The sequence below is a fragment of the Cyclopterus lumpus genome, chromosome 6 (genome assembly GCF_009769545.1).
Source record: "Cyclopterus lumpus isolate fCycLum1 chromosome 6, fCycLum1.pri, whole genome shotgun sequence".
Classification (NCBI taxonomy): domain Eukaryota; kingdom Metazoa; phylum Chordata; class Actinopteri; order Perciformes; family Cyclopteridae; genus Cyclopterus; species Cyclopterus lumpus.
In genome coordinates this window covers 7,090,596-7,117,096 of record NC_046971.1, presented here as the reverse complement: position 1 = coordinate 7,117,096, position 26,501 = coordinate 7,090,596, and the positions used below count along the sequence as shown (strand labels likewise).

The window sequence follows — 26,501 nt, the reverse complement described above, 5'->3', positions numbered from 1 at the left end:
TTTGATACAGCCTTTTTTCAGATAAGGCCGTCTATATTCTGTGTCACGAACCGCGTTACAGGCTTTAATAATAACTACGTGTCGAGAGTAAAAGAAAACAAGGAAGACCCCCTTGGGTGCAAATGAATTGTTTGGAAAACCACACTTCAGGAGGTCCGAGAGAGAAACGTGACACTGGAGAGTCCTGAACCACTCAGACTCGACTCACACGTCTCCATCTGTGACCGGATCAATTCGCTACTCGTCTGGTCTCCAGCCTTCTCCATTCTCCAACAAACAACAACAACAACAACAACAAAAGATCGAGACAACACAACAAAAATCTCTGCATGCGCACCAGCCTCGTTGAAGAATAGAAAAAGGACCACCCATCAGCAAGACGAAGGGGCAATTTGGGGGATGTGGGAGGTTACCATAGCAACAAAGGAATGAGACAAGAAAATAAAGGTCTAAAATAAACCCGTAATTCCTTTAGCGAAACCCAAATTGCAGGAATTGTCTGTTGCAAGGCCAATCTCGCTCAAAAGCCGAAGCAAATCACACAAGTAAGAGACGTAATGAAATGCTCATTCTGTTTGATTTCAGGCATTTATTTCTTGATAGGCAAGATACAAAATAAAAAACACACACACACACACACACAAAGGGGTGAGACATCCAGCGCAAGCGCAGTTTAGATTGAGTCATCCACTCTCTTAATAATTCAGACCCGGCTCTAAAATGCACAAGTCGTCCACTGTACATCTTAGCAGGTCTCCAGGTGGCTCAGCGGGCCGATGCTCCGCTTCAAGAGAGCAGCGTGGGGTACAGGCCTCCTCGGAGACCCCAATGAAAGGCCGGTGAATACGAAGATACTCTGACTGGAGCTCTCCCGGGGCGGAGAGAGCCCGCTGCACTTAAGGCAACAGCATTGACTTTTAAATATGGCTCGAGATGTGGTGTGCATAGTTCAGAGTAAACGAGGACCGTCCACAGTTCCTTCAGCTGTGTGTAGTGAGAATATACCAAAGCATTTTTCAGATATTATAGAATACAGAGCATTTTCAAGTTTCTCAAAAGGAATAGTTTTGGGAAAAATGCACATCGGCTTTTCTTTAGTTAGCTTAGCTTAGCATTAAGATGGAAGCCGGGGGAAACAACGGAAAAACGCATTAATTCATTAATATTATTAATTCTATTCCATTATCTGAACCGCGTATCCTATTTGAGGCCGCGGGGCACTGGAGCCGATCCCAGCCGACATTGGGCGAAGGCAGGGCACATATTAATATTATGAATCTGTATACTATATATTATATCAATAATTCATTAATTTTGTCACGAGTTGATATCGGTTTCAGATTTTAACATCATGTTTCTCCAAAGCAAAGCTAAAAACTAAACCGTTTCCAACTAGACAGCTAAAGAAAGAGAGCGATATCATGTCAAAGCTAAAAGAAAATAAATAAATTAAAAACATCTAGCTAGCTACTGAGACTCAGCTATGCTTAGCTAAAGCTAAAACTCAATTTACTTATTGTTTTTCCCCTAGCTGTTATTTACAAAAAAATAAAAAGCTATTATATTAAACATTATCATTGTCTTTTAAGTAAATTAGAAGATGAACTCCTGCTAACGATACCAGCTTAGCAGAGTAGCAGTAAAGCCATCTCAGCTTTCGACTCTAATGAACAATTATGGTGCAATTGGATGTGGTTATTGAGCTACATTAGATACATTAGCATTTTTAAATGTACTTTGTAGACCATTTCGGTAATAAACGTTGAAAAAAGAGCCATTTCCTTTTGCGGTGCTATAAAAGCATATTCCTTGCTCCGGTGTATGTGAATGGCATCAGGTGACTGAAGGGAAGTAAACATGGACCCAAGCTGTTGCCTAGCAATTCCGTTGAAACGATCTACAGGTTTAATGGCACTGATGTCCTTATAAAATAAAGGCACCTATACCTTTCTATCTAGTATTTATATTATTGTCCATCCTGAAAGGTTTTCCAAAGTTATTAATAAAAGCAATATAAACTTCTACGGATATAATGTGTTACATGAGCTTTACGCAGATTGTGGCGAGCAGTTTCCCCGTTTCCTGTCTTTATGCTAAGCTAAGAAAACAAGCTGCCGGCTCTAAAATTAGTTTAATATTTATCGTTCAAACATGAGCTTGGTATTAATCTCCTCATCAAACTCTTGGCAAGAAAGCAAATGCAGTATATGTCTTTCCAAAAACTATTCTTTTAATATTGACACTAATTAATTTTTTATACTATATAATATATAACAATGTTTTTTTTTCTTTCTTAAATATTCTGGAGTTAACACTGACATGTTTTCCAGTTTTAACATCCTGCCCTCCTCATTCATTATTCTTGTGACGGCTGAGGACTCAAACGCAGGCTAAAGGTCGCAGGGTTTCCTGGGTTGAATTTAACATTCAAGGGAGGAATAAATAAATACTGACATTTGGAGAAGATAAAATACTAACATTCAGAGCCATTCTCAGGCTACTTCCCTGCGGGTCTTTACAAGTCCCACATAATGATGACTTTCAGTCCCAGTTGGTCTCCTCCAGTGTCCGGACTGTAAAGCATAATATCAGCCAAGGAACAGCGCCGCATTCAGAAGTGATGTCAGGGCGTGAAACAGGAAACGCTCAGTCAGAGTTTTTGTAGTTGGTGAACAGGTTGTAGAGGACTCTGAGGGTGGATTTTAGGTTCAGGTTGACGACATCTGGAAAACAAAAATGCATGCAGCAGAGATGTTTAGTTTGCTGAACATATCTTGAGGAGCTTCAGGAAGAATAATTAGACCTTTGACGTGCGCAAAATCTCATCTTATATGATACAAAATTGGATCCTTGGTACACCAAAGCACACAATTAATGAGCTGTGCTACCATGAAATCATGTTCACAATGCAAAGGAGCTCCTTCTGTGATTGCTGTTTGACTACTTTCCTTCTAAGGTTATTTGTAAATTTTGAAAATGAAATGAAGCTTGATCAGAGATCATATGATGTACTACTTCTTACCAGGAGAGCACAACAACACTTTCTGTTCTCTTCATTGGTAACATGATGTACAACATCAGTGCTTATTTGCTTATTGTAATGTATCATCACATCTAGGTCTTTGTTAAGTGATTCAGGCCTGACATCATGTTGTTACAGCAGTGTCCTATTGCATCACCATTTAAACTAGGACGCCTTGAGTCGCTTAGCGTCTGCATATCCCCGTTAGCTCGGGTGACACTGTTGATATCATACATTTAGTTTATAATGAACCTGCAGATGTGCACAATATGAATGCGAATGAGAACACATAACTGTCATAGCAGCGCAGTTGGAAGATAATATGGGTATGAAAATCATAGTTATAACGTCCAATTATAGCACATAAAATATATGTTTTTTTGCAAAGAAGAAATATTTCCTTTTTTACTGATTTAAAAACATGTTTGAAGAAGGGGAAAGCATTTGCATTAATACAGTGTGGAAGGGAACAATATTTACACATTTTGAAAGTTAGCTCATACTGGTGCAAGATTCAAATATTCATAAATCACATTCACAACTGAGCAGTATAATACATCTTCAAGGACTGTGCATCGTGCACTTATAATACAACAGAGATACAAATCTGAAAATCAACATTGAAAGAGCAATTAATGCCAAAGAAAATAATAAATACAAAGGGCAATATCAACAGTATAGTGGTTCAAGAAAGTGGTAACAAACTGGAATGTTGAACATTAAATATGGAGAAATATGGGAAGAGAATGTGGAGCAAAATGTGATTATTTAAAGTAGCTCTGAGAATTATGTAAGTATATACAAGAGAAGTATACTGTAGAAATAAATATGTGTTCTTACATATTGAGCTGACATGGTTGTACTGACTCGCAAAATACCGAACACATTATTGTTTCAATATCATATTCCGTGGATTAAAATGAGTTGGAGTACCTGATTTAAATTTGAAGTCTTTAGTTAAGTCAAATGCTGATTACAGTTAAAGTACCGCTATCAGTCAACTGTATTAGATTATTTAAAGCTATTCCTATAATAGCATTTCTCACTTTACAGTTTGTGGAGCATAATGGGTCAAAACAAATGTGTCTGTGAAAAACAGGGGAAATAATTACTTATGAACTATTAGTGGACATAACAACTATATTATGCCAGTGAGTCATATTCTTTAAGTATAAGCTCTCTTTAAAAAGAATGGGATGGCGTATTTAAACGTGCAGCTCAGGGCAGAAGGAACTCAGCACCACCCACCCAGCTCTAGAGTTAAAGTGTAAGACAAAGTCTCCATCTACTGGACAACCTTTAATATGACTGCTACTGTTAAAGACATCAACCATTAATTAAACACCGTTTTTAAACGCCCGCCCCCCCCTGTCAGTGCAAGAGACCATTAAATGTATCTGATCTTATAACAATGTCTATAAAATACCTTCTGGTCTGGCTTTGGGTTTCTTCAGGCCTCCATCCTGCATCAGCTCAAAGGCAAACGCCACATTGTGGACCTGAGGGGGGTGGGGGGGGGGGACACAACGTGGAAGCTCAATGCTCTGGTGAGTCGCTAAAAATCTTCCTGTTTGACTGACAAGTGTCACTTTTTGAGGGTGTGATCACCTTCTGCTCGAAGCTCTCAGGGGTGAGGAAGAAGTTGTACAGAGGGACAAAGTAGTCCTCGAGCAGCCCCATCAGCAATATCAGGTACACACCATCAGCAAACTGGACGCACGCAGACATCAATAAATACATACACAGTTTATATATAGAGGCTGCACAACAGTTTACAGCACATACAATATTAAAACTGCATAAGCAAATCAGATTGAATTATATGTGTCTGAAATTTGTTGTGCACGCAAATAGAGGGATGATGAGAGGATGGAAATATTTTAGATAACAAAAACTCATTATATTTGTAATAATTCACTGGACTGTGAGTCTGTAGATAACGCATTAAATATCTTACCTGAGATTCCAGCTCAGTGACTTCCAGGTTCAGCTTGTTCAGGTGTTTGTTCACGAAGGTGATGAGAGACTGGAAACAGGATCAACGAACTATTAATCTTTTTTTTTTACAATCTAATCATATTATTATACTATCCACTATATCTATCATTGTTATGTTATCATGCAAAGCAAAGGTCTTACATACCGTTTTCACCACGTTGAGCTTGTCCGGTGCGTGATCCAACAAAGTGTCAAATGCGTCCCTCTCTTTGTAAAAAAGAACAAAAAAAACAACTTAAAATAACAGTTTGAGAATATGGGAAATGTTGAGATGAGAAGATCGATATCACTCTCATATCTATCCAGGCAAGTTGTACATTTACAGTTCTTATTCAGCTGGGGTTGCGAAGCAGTGGACCGGAAATCACTGCACCCGACCAAGAAATAGTCCCCCCTTTGTTCCTTTTTTAAAAACATGTTTATTAGTAAGCTTCAGAGGTGCGAGAAGACAGATTCCATAACCTTTAGAAGAAGCTAGAGCAGCTGTAGCATCATATTTCACAAAGATATTAGAGTGAAAACAGATATGAGAGTGATTGATCTTCTCATCTAAACTCCCAGCAGGGAAGCGAACAACCCAGTTCCCAAATAGCTGAAGTATTTCCATAATACTGTGAGATGAAATGTGTCTGGGACTCACCAAACCTTCCCATCATCATTCTGAAAAAAAGAATGAGAGACACATATTCATTAATACTTTATACTACAATAAAACATTATTAAATTATTAACTGTACATGAGAGCGTTAATATAGAAGAGGAGACAATCCTCAAGGTCTTACTCGGTGGTGCTCGTCAGCTCCTTGGTCACAAGAGCAGTCTGCAGGATTCCTTCTCGTTTCTGCTCAAACAAAATCAAAATGCTTCAGTTGCTACGTGAGAGAATAATTACAACCGATGCCTGTTATTATAATCTCATGTAGGGATAAGACAAAGACAAATAATGATAGATGAGTGAGACATTTATCTATAAACTGACACTATACCTCATTATATTATTGTTTTGGATGGGTCTTTGTTATTTTCATCGTTTCTTGTGTTGTTTAAGTGTTGTTTAAGATTGTATCAACACATTTATGTTAAATTTAGAGGTATATTTTACATTATCTGTCTTATGTTGTTTGTCACATTTATCGACGCCAATCTTGAAGGAGACATTCTTAATTTCAGTGAGGGTTAAATAAAAGTTCAAATTAATTAATCAAAATAACTATACACTTCCGTATCCATCCCTGCGTCATTGCACAATAATGACAACGAATGCCAACCCTGGGTGAGGTTGATGAGCCACGTTACCTTGACGACCACCACCTTAACAGAGACGTGCTCCGGCAGCCTGATGGGAGCCTGGAAGTGCATCGCGAGAGCCACCAGCAGATAGACAATAGCCACCAGGTTCTTTGAATGGATAGCTGTGATAGCCAATCAGAAGAGAGGACAGTCAGCCCTTTGCTCCCCGTAAGCTCACTTTACCTACTTTTGTTACGATGAAGGGTCTGAGACTTCTTTTTTTTTCTCCAAGAGACAAGCCAAACTGCAAAACCCCTCAAAACTCTGTATTAGATTAAATACTATCCATTTGTTATGCAAGGTAAAAGATGATGTTGAGGAAGCATTCCACCAATGTTGCACATGAAGTGTCACAAGGTTAAAACCTGTAAAACTGTGGCTATAGAGGAGCCCCCCAATCTTTGCCAAAATGACCCCAACGATGTCATGGAGATGTCATCGGGGTTATCTTAGCCTTCCAACAAAAAAAAAACCTGCCTTGCAAAAGAGATGTGTAGAGCTTGAAGGATGGTGAATTTACAAAGCTGCAATTGAGCTGCATTCACACATTTATGAAGCGTGACCCATCGTAGTGACTAAAGAGTTGAGATGTATCAAGATATCTCTGTTGATTAAATTTTAACCATTCTTTTGTTTTTTGTACCTGTCGCTTGTCAAATACAACACGTACGGTACAGTGGACACGTACGAGTGCCAGTTTAAGCAGCTAATCGCTGAAGTCAATGTAAAACTCACAGTCCACATTCCACTCAATAGTCCAGCTGTGAGGACGCAGCAGTTCGTTGACGGCCTCCAAAACCGTCTGTAGCTTCTGCTTTTGGCCGATCTCCGACTGGGTCACCTCGGCCACGTTCAGCTTCCTGCCCGACAACTTTTCTGTCAACAACAATGCAGATGAGATATCAGCTCAAACGCTCAGGGAGAGACTGAATAATTGTTTCCATCGCGCGGCTCGTGTTGAACAGATAAACTCGAGCAAGCATGCAATGTTTGAATAGAGATGAGAGGAACTTGTATACGGATTAAAAATGCTAGGGACATCCTGGTGAATAGGAATCTTCATTTACATAAAAGACACACGTTACAGAAGTGCTTTAAACCAAAAATACACACTAATTCATGCCCGTATTATTTTTATTTTTTTTTTGCTTGAAAACAAGGACACAATGATCTTGAAAACTTACAAATACGGCGGCTGCAGACAACAAAGATCCTCGGCTCCAAGCAAGAGTAAGACAGAGGATTTAGGAAGCTTATCTCAAGCGTGAGTGTGTTCAAATATATATATATATATACTGTATATATAAAAAGAAACCAGCAAAACTAATAAAGAAAGGACATCTAAACTGGGCACTGATGCAATAAAAGACTGAAGGTGCGAACGTGATAAAAGAGTGCGAAAACTAAAAAGGTCTTTAACAGAAATGAGGAAAAAAAAAAATCACACACCACTTAACCAAATGTTTCCCGCTGTGTTTTAGTTGTTGTTCTCACACTTCTGCAACATATGCAACCAAATGCCAGCCCTGTGTTGTACTACCTGGCTTCTTTTTATTTGTAATTTTTTTAATTGAACATGCTGGTTCTTGATATGGTTATTTTTGCACGTTTGAGAGCGGATGACAGATTTTTGCCAGGCTGCAATAATTAGCTGGTGTTTGTGTGGAGGAAAACATTATATAAATGAGAGCTCCGTTTTCCTCTTTGATTACACAAACCTCCCCCAACCCCCGCAGAATTCAAAGAATCAAGATAAAACATGTTCTATGTAGAAATGAAATAGATCATTGAAGCACAATAAATAAACATTGTGGTCAGCCTGCTGTAACAAATGAGAGACACGAGGGGGGGAGCCCCAAACAGACCAAAGACTGGGAGTGGGACAATATCAGCACGTTGACATGCTATTAGATGAGGTGGTGCAATGTGCTATGAAATGAAAGAAAGCTAGCGAGTGAATTACGTTCATCGTAGTCAGATATTCACTATACTGCCAATTTACTGCTAATTCCCCAGTATTAGTATTGTCAACTGCACGGCTGGTACACAGGAACATAAAGGAATGAGATGATGCAAGATAAAATATTGAATTGCTGCTCACTGTGTAGCTCTCAGTGTACTGAAAATGCAAGCTTTTCATCACAGACCTTTTTCAAACATTAAACTCTAATATGAAACAAAAACATCTTTATATCAAAGCCACAAGCTGCAAATAAAAAAAATTTATAACTTGTTGTTAATGGTGCAGCCTGTTGCTCTAACATACATTCATTAATCAATTATTCATTAAATGTGTTGTAACTCTGTAATGTTGTTCATTCTGTACACATGACATCTATTGCTTCTGTCCATCCGGGGAGAGGGATCCTCCTCTGTTGCTCTCCTGAAGGTTTCTTCCCTTTTATCCTGTGAAAGGTTTTTTCTTTTTTTTTTTTTCCTGCTCTGATGTGAGGTCCTGGGACGGGGATGTCGTATGTGTACAGATTGTAAAGCCCTCTGAGGCAAATTTGTAATTTGTGATTCTGGGCTATACAAAATAAACTGAATTTAATTGAACATTTAATATTCACTATACTGCAGTAATTATATACTTCCTACTACGGCTAATACTGCCGTTTTTCATATTGTTACATGCAAGTTGAAGGCCACAAGAAGCTGCGTGGATAATTACACTGTGAGCGGTGTGATGCCAAAGAAACCACTTTCTCACCAAATAACTTCTGGAGCACCTGTCCATCATAACAGTCCTCCTCCAGGTCTTTGACGATGATCCGATCTTCCTCCAGCTCACTGTTGATCCAGTCAATCAGGACCTGGACACAGATCACAACAAAGTAAAACAAACTACAGCCAAACTCCTTCTGTGTACTGTTTCTTCATATATTGTTACTGCTCCAGTTGTGCTGAACAGATTGATCCCAGACTACCTTCAGCAGATCTTTAAATTTAAGATTTTCCCGCGACGTTGGGTCCAACATGATCCTCTCAGCATTTTCCTCTGGTGAAGATAATGTGAGAGAAATTCAGTTTATTCATCCCGTTTCATTTCCTACATTCTTATGTCTCACTTTGGATGCAGACACACTTTCTGTCTCACATATACAGAACCACACGCACGCACGCACGCACACACACACACACACACACACACACACACACACACACACACACACACACACACACACACACACACACACACACACACACACACACACACACACACACACACACACACACACACACACACACACACACACACACACACACACACACACACACACACACACACACACACACACACACACACACACACACACACACACACACACACACACACACACACACACACAGTTCCTTTCGCCCTGACGTCAAGGGTGATTCTCATGCTGACTGAGGACAAAGGCGTCTTCCCTGCCACCACTTTCATTTCCTGCTCCTCCACTGTCAAAGTCTCCATTACTCAATATGTGTCAACATATTCATATTACCCTCCGTGACCTCAGTAACCTCTGACAGTGATATGCGAAGGTTTTAAGAAGTTGAAAGTATTTAAAATGTGAAAGAAAGTAAGACATTTTCCACATCCAGGCGGTAATAGTTCTTTAGCATAACATATGTAGTTTACATTCTAAATAAGTCCTTCACATGTCCATGTGTGTGTGTTTGTGTGTGTTTCTACCCAGCAGTGTGTCCTCTGGGTGGATGTCTGTCCCCGTGGGAAGCATGGGAGCGTTGATGGCATTCTTCCCCTCCTCACGGAGATCACTCACTGGTAAGAAAACAAGACACACACACACACACATAACAAAAAAACATAAAGAAAACCAGGCACAACAAATTCAATCAAACAAATCAACAGAAAGAAAAATGATTCGATTGTTAGTTCTGCTTATAAGTAACTGGAAGAAAAACAAATTGTGTCTGAAAAAAAAGAGCATTCATTGTATTTTTACAGTACAGCCAGCCAGCCAGATAATCAGGCAGAGACTGTGGGGCAGAAATAAAAGAAGAAGACAATAAAGAGAAAGCATGTCACTCTATATCAGTGCACAATCACCACAAATTCCCCTTGTGGTGTCGATTTGATGACAATTTGTGGCGACTGCTTCTCCTCTAGAGACACTTCTTCAGTCACCCCCCCCCCACCGCTCTTCTATGCTTAGTGTCCGTAGAAGTAAGAGCTAAACAAAATGTCCTTTATAAAGGTTTCTCTAACCCTTTAGACACTTTAAGCAGCCGCTTACAGGCGAACTCCACCACTTCTACACATGAAAGTCTGTGTTGCTGTTGTAAAAAAAGCCTTTGGTGGCTCAAGAGAGAGCTCTGTGAAGTCGGATAAATGATGTCAGCATTGGTTTGGGGCTGAAGACGAGAGGGTTTGGGGAAAAAGAAAAAGTCTGGAGTTGTGGCGTTAGAAATAAGTGAGTTTACCAGACCACCGCAGCCCGCTACTCCTCTCTGCTCGAGCTAGATTAGATTTACATTAGGAGCTGTCGCGTCACACACCTGGATTACAATTTAAACTTGTTGTTGTTATTGTGGGTAATTTAGGCGCCATGTATTGACAAGGACGAAGAATGTGTGGAATAAAAAAGATGATATCTCAGGTTCTGCTACATTCATTTCTATTCTTTTATTTAAAAAATGTCCTTCATGAGTCAGACAGTCATACTTGAGCAATACTAAGTTGACGTGGTACTCTTAAGAAATCGTGTTTACGTTAATTTCTCATGAAACTGTACTCACCCTCATTTTGTTGTAATGTCATGATTATTTGCTTTTATGTAAGGCCCTGTCTTTCAGTGTATGCATGATTTGTGCATTCAAAAATCAGTGTCATAGTATATTAATCATAATCAGAGTTTATTAGTATTATTATTATCATTATTATTACTTTTGATTGTTTTACTTTTCTATTTTATTTTATTTGTTTAATTTAAAGGGACAGTGCACACCAATCAACAGTCAAACTGTAAGTGAGCCAGAATTAGCCAGAGAGGCTACTCTCTCTATTCTTTGTACTCCAACCGGGGTCAGATAAAGTAATCCAAGCATGTATTTTGGCACGATAAAGTTAACATACAACATACTGAAGATATGATTAGAAGCAGAATTTAGCATCAAACCGTGAAACTTTAAGTGTATTTAAGGAGACCAAACACACAAAGTGACAAACACTAACGCACACTTTGAGTCAGGAATAGAATAAAATCCATTTCCATTGAGATGCTTTTACTTCTGACTGGAGAGACTCCGCAGGGATTCGAAGGCTTTCTTCCCCTAATGGACACAAAGCTTTCATCACCCTGCATTTTCAATTTGTACGACCTGCAACAGGCCGAACTGCAATCAATGGCCTCAAATCTGTCATTTCATTGACTTTGCTATCCATACAACCTGCGAGGAGAATCAATGGCTGCACTTTGAGCTCTTTTTCAAATTAAAAGTATGCAAAAATAGATGTTTCTAATTGATGATATAATAACAGAGAGTCTGGAATGGTTTGTTTATGATAGAATCTGGACTAAATCTGAACTTCAAAGTATGTACAGACATAATGACCCCGGGAGGAAGTGTCCCCACAGATTTACAATCTGATTCAACCTTCCCATAAAAAGCGGAATATCAACTATCTCTCTACAGATCAGCAGTTTGCTTTGTAATTACAGAGCAAGCCTACTGCATTTCATCATAATTGTGCTGCTTCCTCTCCCGAGTCCATCCGACTGAATTACTGCTGCCGGCACTTCACAGTCAAGTAAAACAAGGGTGAAAATGGTCAAATTACACCATATTATGAATTTAAATTATGGAAATAAAACAACTTTCAGCCAGCCGGTCCAGAAATATAACAGCAACACACACACACACACACACACACACACACACACACACACACACACACACGCACACTCATTTTACTTACATCTTGGTCTCTCACAACAACCGACACAACACATTGCTGGACGTTAACCTGCAGTTGCACTAAGGTAACAGGTCCTGCTTCCCCATTTAAATTTCAGAGTTCCTCAAAAGCCCCAAATCAAAACCAAATGTACCTTGTTTCTTCCTCTTGGTCCCACACAGCAGCCCTGCCATGTCCACACCGTACGCTGCTGGGTTCCCTACGACGACGGCGAGCTGAGGTAGAATATGCACGTAGTATACGTGTGTGTGTGTGTGTGTGTGTGTGTGTGAGAATCGTAGTCGGTGGGACTGAGCAGTGGCACGGGCGTCATCACGTGTTTATTTCTGTCACAGCCCTCCACCCCACGTCTGCGGTCCAGTTACAGGAGACGCTGAGGGTTGTGTATATGTGTGTGTGTGTGTGTGTGTGTGTGTGTGTGACAGGGAGGTCCACACTGGACATAAACGCACAACATCGACTCAGCAACGGTAACCACTGGGCTGTTTGACAGTGGACACGGGACACAACATCACTGACCTGTGACAGGTATCCTTTCATTTCAATCTCAATATAATTCATATTTAATGCATGCGGCGTGGTGCAAACGGACATCTGTCCAGGTTTCTGTTGCTCTAACTGACTGTTTGAATGGCAAGCGAGTACTTTAACAGCAATACAAGAGAACAGGGATGTTTTCCCAGCATGTGAACGGAGCCTTTATTATGTTTTGCTGCAGCGGATGATCAATCAGGCAGCGGCTGTATTCCTGTTAACAGAGTTACACTAACTCAATGCAAATCAAAGCCTGCCAGTCGGGAACATTCATCTAATGCCGGCTTCATTGCACAAATAAACGCCGGTGGTTTCAACAATCCGTTATGGGGAAGGGACACAAGAGGACAGCAACAGCGTCCATGGTCAGATGTGTTTTGGCTTTAGAGATAAAAAGAGAAAAATGTTCTCGGTGTAATCAGTCTGCATCGTAAACAACAGCATAAAGCAGATTGAAATCGACCACGTCTGTTTGGTTCCACTGCTCCCGAGGGGGGGGGTCACCGTGGCACAGGGGGGGGGGGAGGTATAAATAATGCAGCTGTAGGGAGAAGACAGGCCGGACCTTAAATATAGCCCCGGTTATTTACACCAACACAGGCACCAGTGAGTCACAGCAGCCACTGAGTCTGTTCCACAGGGGGCTTTTTACACTATTATTCACTTATAATGTTTTTTATTCACCTGTTGGGTTGTAGTTCAGTTTTCTCCATATTAATTAATTAATTAATAAACACCTAATATATATGTCCAATAAGAATATTTTAAATACAGTTTTTTAAGTATTGTGACCAACATACTTACTCTCGGATAAAGAAACTGTAAAAATGACATTATGTCAAATGTATCTTCAGCCTTTCTGTGCTGCATTTTCTTGTTACATATTAATTATTAATCAGCTAATATTAGTCAACACTAATATTTGTATGTACTTTTCTTTATTTGACATTTTAGTTGTACAATTGCTTTAAAATGAAAATGTTTTTTTTTGCTTTTTAGGATTAACTTTACTCTTTCAAATTAAAATACTAGTAAATCTCCTGGATAAAGACTGCTAATATAATGTTACAATTTACCCTCGATTATTTGGCTGTTTTTAGTATTTGTAAAGTATTTTCATGAAAATGCGAAATACTTCTCAACAGTAAAATATATATTGTAATATATTTATAATAACGTTTTTATTTCTACCATTTTGGGATGTTTAATACATTAATTAAAGCACAATGTACTCAATCCTCCATCTCTTTGTGATATTTAGCAACAATAAAATGAGTATATGAAGTGAGTGGAAAAAAAGAATAGCAACAATAAACAGATGACTTACTATAATTAGCATCCATCCTGTATCTTAGTACACTTGTGTATGTTCAGAGAGTAACTACTCTTCACCCTGCGAGGATGTGGCCTGACGTTCATCCTCTCCATCCTTATAAAGCAAAAACATGTTGTTTTTTCTGTACTGAGCTATCTGTTGCAACACGGCCTGTTGCTGACAAAGGGAGTAGAGCCTTGTCAGAGAAATGCAGACTTCCTTTCAGTTTATCAGGATACAGAAAGAGACATGAACATGCAGGCATCTGGACTGTGTAAAAGAAAAAGAAAAAGAAAAAAATTCCTTTGTGTCGTGTTGAATAGCCTGAAGTAACACTTTCCATCCCACCACTGATACAACAAGAAAAGGAGTCTTTAAAAGCTTAATTAACTTACTTGTTGCTCAAGAGTGAAGACATGACTAACCAAGAGGCCCTTTCTTAAAAGGGCGCCATCCAATGACGCTGGTAATGATTATTCAGCAAACGTGAATCAACTTTTCCAGTGGCAACCCCGTCTCTCTTGTGTGTTCCTCTACAAAGTACCACACCCAAAAATAACAGAAACCGCAGCAGCAGCAGCAGCATCATTTGAGGCCATGAGCTGTGCTCCATAAAGACTAAACCGCACATGCTTTTCTCCCGTCATACTGATTTTTAATTCCAGCATCACCGACATCCTCTACACCTTTATTTTAAATCATTTGTTTATCAGCTGGGCTTTTAATCCACTTTGACCACACAGGGGCACTGCACTCTAAAAAGCTGCAAAAAACACACACACATCGAGGCCACGTGATTCCCCTCTGTCCTCACTGCAGACTTTATCACCTTCAGCACAGACTTATGATCATGCGTTGGCTAAATGAAGGCCTGGGGACAACCAAGGGTTTTTTGAAGATAAGCTGGATGTTGAAAAATGATAGGAACCGTTATATTGTTTGTTGTAGGGAAAAAGCTTCAGGCTCTTCTGATCACACGTTTCCCTTCCTCCACTTTTACATGTCCTAACTCGACACTAAAGTCTGCACCAGAGTTTGAGAGGTGACGCCTCACACAAATATAATAAAAGGTTGAAACATCAGAAATGTGGGATAATAATACAGTTAAGTGGTGGATTCTTTATCAAAATCATGTTGGGAAAAGTGTGCTCCCCAGAGCCAGATGAGAAAGTTTAATATCTGTGTGTTCTAGGTCCAGGGCGAGGTTAGCCTAGCTTAGCTCAAAGACTGGATGCAGATAGAAACTGCTAGCCTAGCTCTAAAAAATAATTCCTATATCGATACTGATGAATACAACTAACGATTAATTTCCATTATCATTATACGGAAAGTGCCGTTTATCTTATTGATGAATTGTTTTTTTCTGTGATACAAAAAAGGCTCATTGTCCATCACAATTTCCTAGACGCCGAAGTGACGTCTTCAAATTGCTTGTTTTGTTCCACCAACTGCCCAAAAATCCCCAAATATTCAATAAACTACAAAACGCAGTAAATCCTCATTTCTGAGAAGATGCAACCAACAATGTGTGGCAGTCGGATTAGCGTTGATTGGTTTGAAACAATCCCTGAAGCTGCTCTTTCTCTATTAAACCCGTTATCGTCTAATTAAATCACTAATATGAGCAGTCTGCACTTTTCCCTGTTAAACTCCTGAAGCAGCTTTGAGGTTAGAAAAAAAACACCCTATTCTCTCCTCTGCCATGACAGTATTATTACACCTGAATTAGGGCTGCAACTCCCTATTATTTTCATTATCAAATCATTTTTCTGTTCATCCCAGAGACAAAGGTGACAAAGTGGCCCGACCAACAGTCTAAAATACAAATATGTTGAATTTACATTGATATGAAAACATAAAGCGACAAATCCACATTCAAAGAAGCCGGAACCAGAGTTTTTTTTTTGGCATTCTTTCTTAACTAACGGACTGACGCCATCAGACTAAACGTCCTGTATCAATTCATCTAGACATATTTTGGTTTTGACAATGTTTGGCTGCAAAAACGACTGTCCCACCAGACTGCAGAGGCTAAACTACAAATTGAATTGGAACAGTTTGATTAAGATAATTCAAAACTGTTAAATCTACACATTAAAAAGAGTGGAACCCCCTTTTGTTTCTTTTATACGAGACGTATGGAAGTTATTGATGCTCCGAAGGCCCCCTGAACAATTAACACTGTATGTCTACGTCCTCCTGCTAGTGGACCTCCTTTAATGGAGATTACAAACACATGGCTGTGAGCACACACACAGCAAAGACACACACACACACACACACACACACACACACACACACACACACACACACACACACACACACACACACACACACACACACACACACACACACACACACACACACACACACACACACACACACACACACACACACACACACACACACACACACACACACACACACACACACACACACACACACACACACACACACACACACACAGAGGCGTTAAACCTTGCAGCTGTCTGTTTTACCGCACAGTGTCTGGCCTTTGGCAGAACATAGTTTGGCCAACGTCTGGAAAAGTAGGACAATAAGTTAAGAGAGTTTAGAAACCCGAAACACGGGCGGAGCAGAGTCCTCTGACACCTTTATCTTCATAACCTTGCATTCCCGTCACACAAGCGACCATATGATCTATTTATACTCAGCGCCTCATGTTAAAGGCCCGTGGGGATGCCAAGGGGACTTTGTCTCGCCCCTCCTGTACTCACTTGGAGAACTATAAAATAAAAAATGTTACCTATAATTGAATGATGACACTGTGATGCAAATGAAACATTGACCCGGAATACGATATTCGTCCATGATGGCTAAATGCATCCATGTGTTGTAAATCTCGTGTGCTTTTTTTTTTTTTTTTAGTAGATTAAAGTGCCAGTGACGTCCCAGAGGAGAATATTGTAATAGCGCGTCATGTGATTGCAGCACCATGGACAGAAACCCCCAGAAAGAGGCCTTTCGTGACATTACAATATCACAACCACGAAAAACTAAAAAGAGGCTTACCTTCTTTAGACTTTTTCCTCCGTGCCAGGGTTCCTCCTAATTTCCCCAGGAAAGATTCGTCCTTTTTCATTTTTGCGGACTGCGTGGTCGCACTTGTGTTCCCGGACATCTTTCGGCGTGACGACCCGTCTGTATAGAGCACGCGCACCGCTTATGCCTTGCTGTGAGTGATGTCACTCCTCCCTGTGCTCCAAAAAAAAAAAAAGCACCCAAAAATGTAACCGGCGGACAGCGGATTGAAGGAACCGGCGCTCGTCGTGCATCAACACAGACGAATGGTTCACATGTGTGCAAAGCTTCATCTGCTTCAGTGTTTACTGACGGGTCCGCCCCACAGCGACTCCTAGCGGCAGGACGAGGAACAGAGTTCACAAAGTCTGGTCTTAACACGAAAATAGACGTTATCATTCTAAATCAACATCATTATCTTATCTATTTATTGAAAAATAGGACAGGAAATAAATAAATAGAGGAGGGAAATTAACTTCAATGTAGCATTCTGAGCTTTTCAATGAACGAAGACCATAAACTGTCAGTTGGAAATCCTCCAAAAGATTGTGAGAGCTTAGATGAGAGGTATAGAGAAGTATTATGATCATTTTAGTAAATGTAGCAGTAAATGTAAAGTATTACACTTTAAATACTTAATTGCAAAAAGTAAATGTCCTGCACTTAAAGAAAAGTATTAACAGATAAACTTAAATTATATTTAAATGCATCATTATTAATGATGCATTTACATCTAAGCAATAGTTGGTTGAGCAATTTATTACGTATTCTTTTCTGCAGTGCATTTACATTTATAAACCGATCAGATGTGTTGTGTGTAAAACGTTAATATTAGTAATTAGTAGCTTTAACTGTGAAATAAATGTAGGGTTCCCTCTGACATGTAGTAGAAAGACAAAGTAACATGAAATGGAAATATTAAGTTACGTACAAACCTCAAGTCCAGTACTAAAGTCCAGTACCTGAGTAAATGTACTTATTAGATTCTCTTCTGTTCTCAAAAGAATGAACATCGACCCAAAATCATTTTCATTTTTCAAACCTTAAACCTTCTTGAATGAAAACACTTGCATCATGTCGCTGATTTTATTACATATTAAGACATTTGTTTGGAACAAGATCAACACAAAGGTTATTTTTAGATTTACATTTTAAGCTAAAAGAAATTTAAAATGTTTGGCTTACTAAATTATTTACAATCACACATTTGCCAACAGTTTACAACAGAGAGTAACAACAAACAAATGAGAAAATATTAACTTTTGACAACAAAGATTTGGGGTAACATAGATTGATTTTATTTGTTAATTCATTCATTCATCAACAACTCTGTAAATCCATTTGACAATCAATCATGGGGTTCACAAGATGTTGATTAATTCCAAACATGTGTCTTGAGAAATACAGTATATTTTAGGGCACAGCGCGAATGTTAAAAAGCACAATTTTGACATGAAAAATAAAATAAAGTTTAAATCAAGACATTTGATTGATGTGGTTCAACTGATTTCTGAACCAAAAAAAGGAGCCTCGCCTCCTCCAGTCTCTGGTGCTGTTTTTAGGAGAATTAAGTTAAGTTAGTACAGGTTGTCTCAAACTCTCTGGATATCACATGAAGTGTAGTGTTGCCATGTGATGCTGCGTTGTGAGTTCACCTGTAGTGCGCAGTAGCTTCCAGTCCGCCTGCAGCCCGAGTCTCAGTCTCTCCAGCGCCTCCACGTCCTCCGGTAGAGGAGCATGAAGCTTCCCCAGAGGGGGGGCGGCGACCCCGAGGAGCGAGGAGGCCGTGGGGCCGACACATGCCTTCTCACCTTCCTGAAATAACATAAATTACCGACCGCTAAAGTAGAACACCTGCCATTTAAAAAAAAAAAACGACCCAAAAATGAGGCCAAAGATGAACACGTATAGCTCTTCTTCTTACCTGCATGAGCACCAGTGTGTGTCCTTGTGCGAGGCCCTGCAGCAGGCCGGTTAGCTGTTGCCACGCACCGTCACTCAGCCCGCTACCCGGCGCCCGAACCAACAGAACCAGGCTGGGGTCATACTCGTATCCCAGAGGCAGAAGGAGGCCCAACACAGCTTGTGTGAACCCAGACACGTCGCTGCAGCCCTGCGGGAAGACAAACAAACACACTTGGGATGTGTTCACGGCCGTCATCCAACACACACACACACGTCAAAAAGGGGCATAATCATGCAACATCAAAATATTACATTAGGTAAAATATTCCAAAGTACATTGAACAAAAAGATTGTTTCCAATACATTTATTCAACAAAAGCAGGGCTCTCTTAACACCTTGGTCAGATCTGTAAAATGTAGTTACGCCACAAAGAATCACACAAAAGCACCACTTTTTAATCCGTTCATCAAGAGATGTTTTCATACGTTTCTTGAAAATAAATCCTTTGGCATGAAAAAAAGACAAAAACAAACAAACAGTAATACTGAATTAGCATCCAGTACAAATCCTCTGAATGGTGATTTTTAGATTTTAATACACGGTACCTTCTTCAGACACACAGGAATGTGAAATTTGCCTTTCTGTTCCTCCGACTCCTTGTTGCTGAACTGCACCAGGAGTGTTTTCCTGAAAATGGAAATATTTCTGTCATCAAGTTGTTTACACAGTTGCAGATTAATGTCTCTTTTCCATTAGCTCAAGGTGGAAAATTTGAACACAAAGTCTAATCTAGCGACACACAAATGACATTCACCCATCGTCTGTGCCTTGACTCGAGACCACCGCGTCGCCAACACACACGATCAGAACCCTGCATGAGGAGAAAGGGATATCAAATCATATTCAGTGAGATCCGCTTGATTGTTTATTCCCAGTTAGGATCTAAAATCTTATCTCAAACAGAAAAGCAATAAATCCCAGAAACACAAACAGTGTTAAAATAAATAGTTCTACCTACTAGAGTACACACATGTAAGTAATCAAGTAAATATAAGTAAAGTATGTCTTAGTGTAAGGCAAGTCATATTTGTCACGTTTTCCTTTCTCATTAACATTAAATCATGCAGTCATTTCAATGTACACATGCACTAGATCCACTTTGTTATACCGGTCGTGGTGAGCGGTTGCAGCATGCTGGACAACACACATCATCGCCATGGAGACGTCACGGACCAGCGCCAAGCCATTGCCGATCTGAGATGCGGTGATTAAATATAATCAGCTTGCAGATCATATCACAGCACTCGAACAGGAGGAGACACAAACAACAATATGCAGCCTGGACCTCATTCTTCTCCATCTTCTCTACAAGGGCAGTGAGACTGGAGAGGGTTGTGAGAGCATCGCTGTCATCTGAATCTGTGAGGAACTTCTCCCTTATTGTGGGGGGAAAAAATGCATATTTTTGTTTAATAATAATAATAATAATAAAGACAAAATCACGATAATAAATATTCTTTTAATTTCAACGCCTCCTGTGGTATTCTTCCGGTGTCAATTATAGGACATAAAGTTGATTATTATGAAAAATATCACCTGAGTTTGTTGACTATGACCGGGTCCTCTGATGAGCTGAAGCGTTTACATCCGTCCGGGCAAGCCACACCTTCAGGGAGGACTAAAGCTGTGCTAACTGGAGGAGCGAGGCGCTTCGGAGGCTCTGGCCACGTCTCTTCCTCTGCACTTTTCTCCACTTCTCCCGTCTTCTGCTTTTCTTCTTCTTCGGCTAATTTAATGCACTTTGTGCTGACATCAGAGGTGGGTAGCTCAGCTGGAGAAAGGAGTAATGAAGTTTTTTATGAAGCAGTGAAGTTAAAAGCCATCTCGGCTCGAGCCATTAGCTCAACACACCTGAATCTCAGTGACACAGTTGCATTGTGGGTAATGTAGGCGCCATTGTTTTGACAAGGAAGGAGGACGTGTGTAAATAAAAAAGGATGATGGTCATACTGCCCACTAAATAAATGATTAAGTGCTTTGCAATTAGCAGCATTCTGTTTATACTGAACTAACATAATCAATATGTCTTCTCTGCATCACATGACTGTATCGATGTTACCGGTCCGAGCTATCAGCAAAAGAAAAATGTTTTCACAAACTCTTTATCCAGTTTTATTCTATTAAGGGAAATTAATTTGATCCAATATTTAGTGTTCTATCTTTTTGCATTTTTCTTCATAACTGTACCTTAAGGTCACTCGCCATCATTTTATGCAACAGTTATTTATTTAAACCTTCTACCTCGCAGTCCACCATTGGACAGGTTGAAGAGACACAATGCATTTTGGGGGCGGTTGAGTATGTCCAATAAGCTCATACTCAGAAATTCTTGCTTATCTAATATACATCCGTGCATTACTTGCATACACAAAAATAAATATACAGTGCACTTGTAACGTATTACATGCAACCTTTTACTTCATATTTAGTAGAAAAAGTATGTTCAAACAGATCCCATATCTCTGGTTCGGTTGAATCAAATTTCATCTTTTTGCTGTAAACTGTGCTATCCTAAAATCAGTGTGAATGGTTTTTTTTAAAGGAATAGATGAAAAAGCTCAAAAAGAATAACGTGCGTGTTATACCTGCATGTTTGAGGCAAGACCAGTACTGCTTGTGAGCTGCTCGGACACAGTGAAGGGACTCGAGTGCACTGAAAATAGAAACAAAAATTAATTCACTACAGTTACAAAAAAACACACGCGCACATGATTTACCTGACCTGAGACCCACCTTGTACAGGGACCATCGAGGTTCGCAGGTCGCGGCGCCGGGTCTCCGAGCAAAGTCTGAACTGTCTGACACACAGACTGGTGGAGGGAAGTCAAGTTGTATCCTCCCTGGAAAACACAACACAATATTTGACGACCAAATGTTCCCCCAACGGAATGGCGTCATGTCCGTAACGTATCTCCGGCCTGACCTCCAGCACGGCACACAGTTTCCCTCCTGCAAGGTTCATCAGGAGGTGAGTGAGGTGGGCAAAGATGTCGGGGCTGGCACGCATTTCACCCTGAAAATAAAGAAGTCCTTTAATAATAATAACAAATAATGTCCCAATGGTGGCAAACAGACTGGGCACAGGGTTTTACTTTAAGTCATGAGATAAGAGAGGGCATAAGTGCAAGGATGCATATATATATATATATATATATATATATATATATATATATATATATATATTTTTGATTTTACAGATGTACCCAATATATATATATATATAAATCAAAATATAGTGCAGTATAATTTAGTTTACCAAAAACAGAAAAAGAATGTACGGCACAGCTGTTGAATTGAATTTATGATAAAACAGCCACAAAAAAGGATATAATGGATATTTATATTCCGTACCTCTGGGTCACCGATGGCTGAGTCAAAGCCTGCACACACTAGGACCAGGTCTGGACTAAACTGTGACAAAGAAACACATAATAAATAAATTGACATGAATATTATCCACATCGGTATCTGTCAGAAAGATGTGAATTTTCTGAAATGCTTCACCTCGTATGCGATTGGCAGAAGGACGTGACAGAAGACCGAAAGATAGTCACTGTTCTTCATTCCCACCTGAATGATCACAGTGTGACCTCATTAATTAAAAAAATGAAAACATTCATACACACAAAACGTGTGCACACAAACTTCAAATAACCAGCAAATAGTACACGTTTTCTAGTTTCAGCTTTTAAAAAAAATCGGTAATGCTGCTCGTTTGTATGAACTGCATATTGTATTTTAAATCTGATAATTTATTACATTAAATTATTCCAAAACTAACAAAAGTTGTTTTTCCATTTCCAGAACAATTTACATTATTGTCAAAGCAGAAAGTTTTTTTCTCTCTTTCAACTTTATTCTTTCAGTCAACATGAAGTTAGAGTGCAAGATAAAGCAATAATCGTCTCTTTTGGTTACTTACTTTGTTCCATGGTACATTGATATTAAATCCTGCCCCTTTCTCTTTGCCAACAGAGTCGTAGTCTGAGTCTCTGAGTTGAGGCCAGAATTTCTGATGCTCGTAGCGGTGCCACGAGAAATAGAGCACGCTGGGAATAAACAAGCGGCACGCAGAATGTATGATGTAGCAAGACAACAGCAACGTAAACAATTTAACGAGTCAGTTGGCAAGGACTCACCTCGGATCATCTTCAAAACAGTACTGCACCCCTTGACCGTGATGTACATCCCAGTCAACGATCAACACCCTGGAAAAGTATTAAGGAATAAATCAATGCCTTGTGTCAGAACTAATACGGTCCATCTTTCAAGAATAAACAAAACAAGGTCTCAAGTTACCTTTTAATCCCATATTTTTGTTTGGCATATCGTGCTGCTATGGCCACATTGTTGAACACACAGAACCCATTGGCAGCACTGCGCATACTGTGGTGTCCTGGTGGTCTGTCAACAATGACAGGAGAGAAATACATGTCAGGATTTTATGCAGTAATGGATAAATAAATACATTTCGCCTAAAAGACAACTTACAAAACAAACGCTAAGTATTTAGTTTGTAACGATAGAAAAAGTAGAAAAAGAGGCCGGCACCAAAGTTGAACAACAAAGCATCAGGGGACATATGAGGACAGCGGTGTTCTGAGGGGTGAATGGCCTCACCTGACCAGAGCCATGCCGTTCCTGACCTTCCCTGTCATAACACTGTCCACCAGTTGCAGTGTGGCGCCTGCAGCCAGCTTGGCACAGTGATAGATGTTCTAGGAGAGTAAATGAGAAAAAAGAAGGGTTATCCAGGACTAGGAGTGAAGCTGACCTATAGATATGGAGCAATGGCAACGGCTGCAACTATCAGGAATATCAAGTGCAGGACAGGACTCACTGGGTGGAAGTAGACGTCACCATGCTGCAGGGTGAACTCCATCAGCTCCTCCAGAGTCATATAAGGGGTCGTCTTCACTGCCTCCAAGTACTCCTCACTGTTAAGATCAGCAATGTGCATGTAGATGAGTGGCTTTAGGTATTTATGTTGGCCTCAAGAAGAGGAAGAACAATGAACTGAACTCTTTGGACCGACCTGTGAACCAGCAGGATGTCTGCATCGGTCGCCTCGCGCACAGGTACGGCGATGCATCGATCAGCCAGGCCGGTCTTAACCAAAGCTTCATGACTCACCGTCAGTCGCTCAGGTACCTCAATCTTACATACAGGGCTGGAGAAAAAATATATTTAAATGATGGCCATACAATTCAATTAAGGATTTGTACATTGCGAGCTAGTTAAGGATTTGTATCTTATGAGCGAGTGAAGGATTTGTATCTTACTAACTGAAATTGTGAATGATCTTTTCAAATTCATGTTTTTTTTTGTCATTAGCACTTTTTGAGCACAAATATCATAAACAGATAACAGATGTGAAAATGTCAAGAAGCAGTGGACTTCCCTAAATCAAGAATACATACTGTATAAACATATGAATTGGTGCTGAAAATATATACATATGGCAATATTTTTCTTTTCCTTTTTGTTGACAATTGTGCTTCAAACTGTAGCATAGGTAACTTCCTTGTGTTAGATATGTGCCTTATAGGTGTAAACACTGTACACACTTTCATTTTTATTTTATTTTTATTTCCTTTATTATTTAAATTCTTAAATGTAATATGCCCTGCTATTTTATTTTAATATATATTTGTAAACATGTTTGCTGCTGCAAGTCATTTCTAATCTAATCTTATTGCATGCTATGTAGAAATGGATCCCGGGCTGTTATCTGAGAAATGTTCTGTTATTTGTTCTTATTCATACTAACTTTCCCTACATTTTAATTAGTCACCGATACCTATTGCTTTTTTGCTTTTATGTATATCATTAAAATCTGATAACACTGTTACCGACATATAGTCTTTATTTTCCAATAACAAACACCTTTATTGGTCTACAGTGGTGAATTTATTGGAGGTTTTGAATGTTTATTTGAGGGCGGGGTTGTTTGATGTCTGATGCACGTGCACACTAACCAAATGGTACAAATACACATAGAATAATTTCTCCTAAATATACGATATTATGTCGAACACCACGTTATGTCGAACTGCAAAACGTTGAGTAAGTTTTAAAAAATTTAAAAAATCTAACATTAAATAAATGGTCTACTCTAGCAGCGTCAGACCGATGGGTTCCGTTATAGCATTAATTACAGCTAGCCAGCAAAGAGTAAATAAAGAGTGCTGACAGAGTGCAAAGTAACAACTGCACTGGACGAGACAGACGTTATCGATAAAACACAGACTTAGCGAGTAAATGTGATAACTGAACGCGTTACATGCGTGAGGCAATACACTGATTTAGAAGGAAGCGTTGTGTAACCACCGCTGTTAGCTTTGCAGCTAACGCTGTGGGTGCTCCTCGCTAACCGTCCGTGTTTCGCAGCGACACAACGAACCCCGCAACTTCAGTTCCGACCAATCAAGGGTCTGAGTACCGCTATGTAAAATCGAAGTAAGATAACGTTACAGAAAAAAAACATGCTAATTCACCTATTGTGAGCTTAACTTAACTGAGGTAATCCATGCTTCACACAACGAGCACAGAACAATTTAAAATAGGTGAAACTTGCGCTAACGTCAGCGTTAAGAAGCAGTCATCGTAATTCAAATAGAAGTTTCCATAAATTAGGTGCGATTCGTTCAAGTAACGGTTACTTACTCAACCCAGAGCAATTTGTATTTGGTCATCTCCTCATCATATAGCAATGCGGTTCCCATCTTCATCAACTGCGACGTTATTTCTCAAACCAGTCAAACTGCAAAACATGTGAGGACATTGAATCAGTACATCAGTTTATTCTTGTAAGTTGCCAAACCGGTTCTAATGCAAACTGTGCACGAAGGTTGACGGATAAGCTGTGTTGTAAACACACCTTTGACATTCACCAAAAACAACAACACCGAGAGGAGTCCTTACTTTTCTGCATTAACCTCGGACACAAATGTTTGAATGCAGCCGAGGCAGACGTCTTCTCTTCTCTGAGTTTTCTGGAGGTTGTTGAACAGTTTGATAGTGAACTAGCGCCACCCTCCGGACGGGGTCTGGTACTTACTTCTGCAGAGGTGCAGAGATGTTTTGAGTTTACTGGATAGAAGATGCTTTGGTTTCAATAGAAATGGTCGCCACGAATGTAAAAAGACAATAGTTTTATATATTAAAATGAACTATAATGTATATATGTACTATTCCCAAATACCCACATAGCACTCTTATTAACACACAGGCATAAAACAAATCGAACTGTACATATGGCAAGGATGTGTATAATGTGTAAATATATGTGTAATAATATATATTTACTTTGTTGTATCCATGTCATTTGAACACATCCAATAGTTTTATTCTCCTGAAGTAACATTGTTTTATTTTAACTGTTCTTTTTACATATTTATGGATGCAC

The 26,501-nt window shown here is 39.6% G+C and overlaps 2 protein-coding genes across 7 annotated transcripts; both read right to left on the bottom strand.

The window, feature by feature from the left end:
* Window positions 1-569: 569 nt before the first annotated feature.
* On the bottom strand, window positions 570-17,453 carry parvb (parvin, beta). Of its 4 annotated transcripts, none has more exons than XM_034536152.1 (13): window positions 17,119-17,453; window positions 9,990-10,079; window positions 9,238-9,308; window positions 9,021-9,123; window positions 7,046-7,186; window positions 6,317-6,432; window positions 5,803-5,861; window positions 5,661-5,680; window positions 5,166-5,227; window positions 4,980-5,048; window positions 4,631-4,732; window positions 4,449-4,521; window positions 570-2,723 (listed from the first exon to the last, which is right to left on the bottom strand). In XM_034536152.1, the coding sequence occupies exons 1-13, from the start codon at window positions 17,225-17,227 to the stop codon at window positions 2,647-2,649; spliced, it is 1,092 nt and encodes a 363-aa protein (XP_034392043.1). In that variant the 5' UTR covers window positions 17,228-17,453; the 3' UTR covers window positions 570-2,646. The 4 variants fall into 4 exon arrangements, with proteins under 4 accessions (XP_034392043.1, XP_034392046.1, XP_034392045.1 ...); XM_034536155.1 differs by lacking the exon at window positions 17,119-17,453 and adding an exon at window positions 14,481-14,690; XM_034536154.1 differs by lacking the exon at window positions 17,119-17,453 and adding an exon at window positions 14,098-14,441.
* A 746-nt stretch (window positions 17,454-18,199) lies between these two features.
* hdac10 (histone deacetylase 10) lies at window positions 18,200-26,090 on the bottom strand. 3 transcript variants are annotated; one of them, XM_034536041.1, is made up of 21 exons: window positions 26,018-26,090; window positions 25,760-25,865; window positions 24,129-24,263; window positions 23,934-24,030; window positions 23,714-23,811; window positions 23,393-23,497; window positions 23,233-23,301; window positions 23,016-23,142; window positions 22,598-22,663; window positions 22,445-22,504; window positions 22,017-22,106; window positions 21,827-21,933; window positions 21,679-21,746; window positions 20,630-20,864; window positions 20,379-20,469; window positions 20,202-20,287; window positions 19,848-19,904; window positions 19,639-19,720; window positions 19,052-19,240; window positions 18,783-18,942; window positions 18,200-18,679 (listed from the first exon to the last, which is right to left on the bottom strand). In XM_034536041.1, exons 2-21 carry the CDS (start codon window positions 25,822-25,824, stop codon window positions 18,627-18,629), a joined length of 2,040 nt encoding a protein of 679 aa, XP_034391932.1. In that variant the 5' UTR covers window positions 25,825-25,865; window positions 26,018-26,090; the 3' UTR covers window positions 18,200-18,626. The 3 variants fall into 3 exon arrangements, with proteins under 3 accessions (XP_034391932.1, XP_034391930.1, XP_034391931.1); XM_034536039.1 differs by having other exon boundaries at window positions 25,760-25,856; window positions 26,018-26,082; XM_034536040.1 differs by having other exon boundaries at window positions 25,760-25,856; window positions 25,974-26,070.
* Window positions 26,091-26,501: the final 411 nt, after the last annotated feature.

Bases quoted from the DNA above. Each gene is read 5' to 3' on its own strand.
- hdac10 (XM_034536041.1), bottom strand. From the start codon at position 25,824: ATGAAGATGGGAACCGCATTGCTATATGATGAGGAGATGACCAAATAC. The intron at 23,498-23,713 runs GTGAGGCCATTC...CATTGTTGACAG, and splicing joins AACGGCATGGCTCTGGTCAG to ACCACCAGGACACCACAGTA. The intron at 20,470-20,629 runs GTGATATTTTTC...CCCCACAATAAG, and splicing joins GTCATAGTCAACAAACTCAG to GGAGAAGTTCCTCACAGATT.
- parvb (XM_034536152.1), bottom strand. From the start codon at position 17,227: ATGTCCGGGAACACAAGTGCGACCACGCAGTCCGCAAAAATGAAAAAG. The intron at 5,228-5,660 runs GTGAGTCCCAGA...TTTTTTACAAAG, and splicing joins AATGATGATGGGAAGGTTTG to AGAGGGACGCATTTGACACT. The intron at 5,049-5,165 runs GTATGTAAGACC...TCCTGTTTCCAG, and splicing joins AGCTCAACGTGGTGAAAACG to TCTCTCATCACCTTCGTGAA.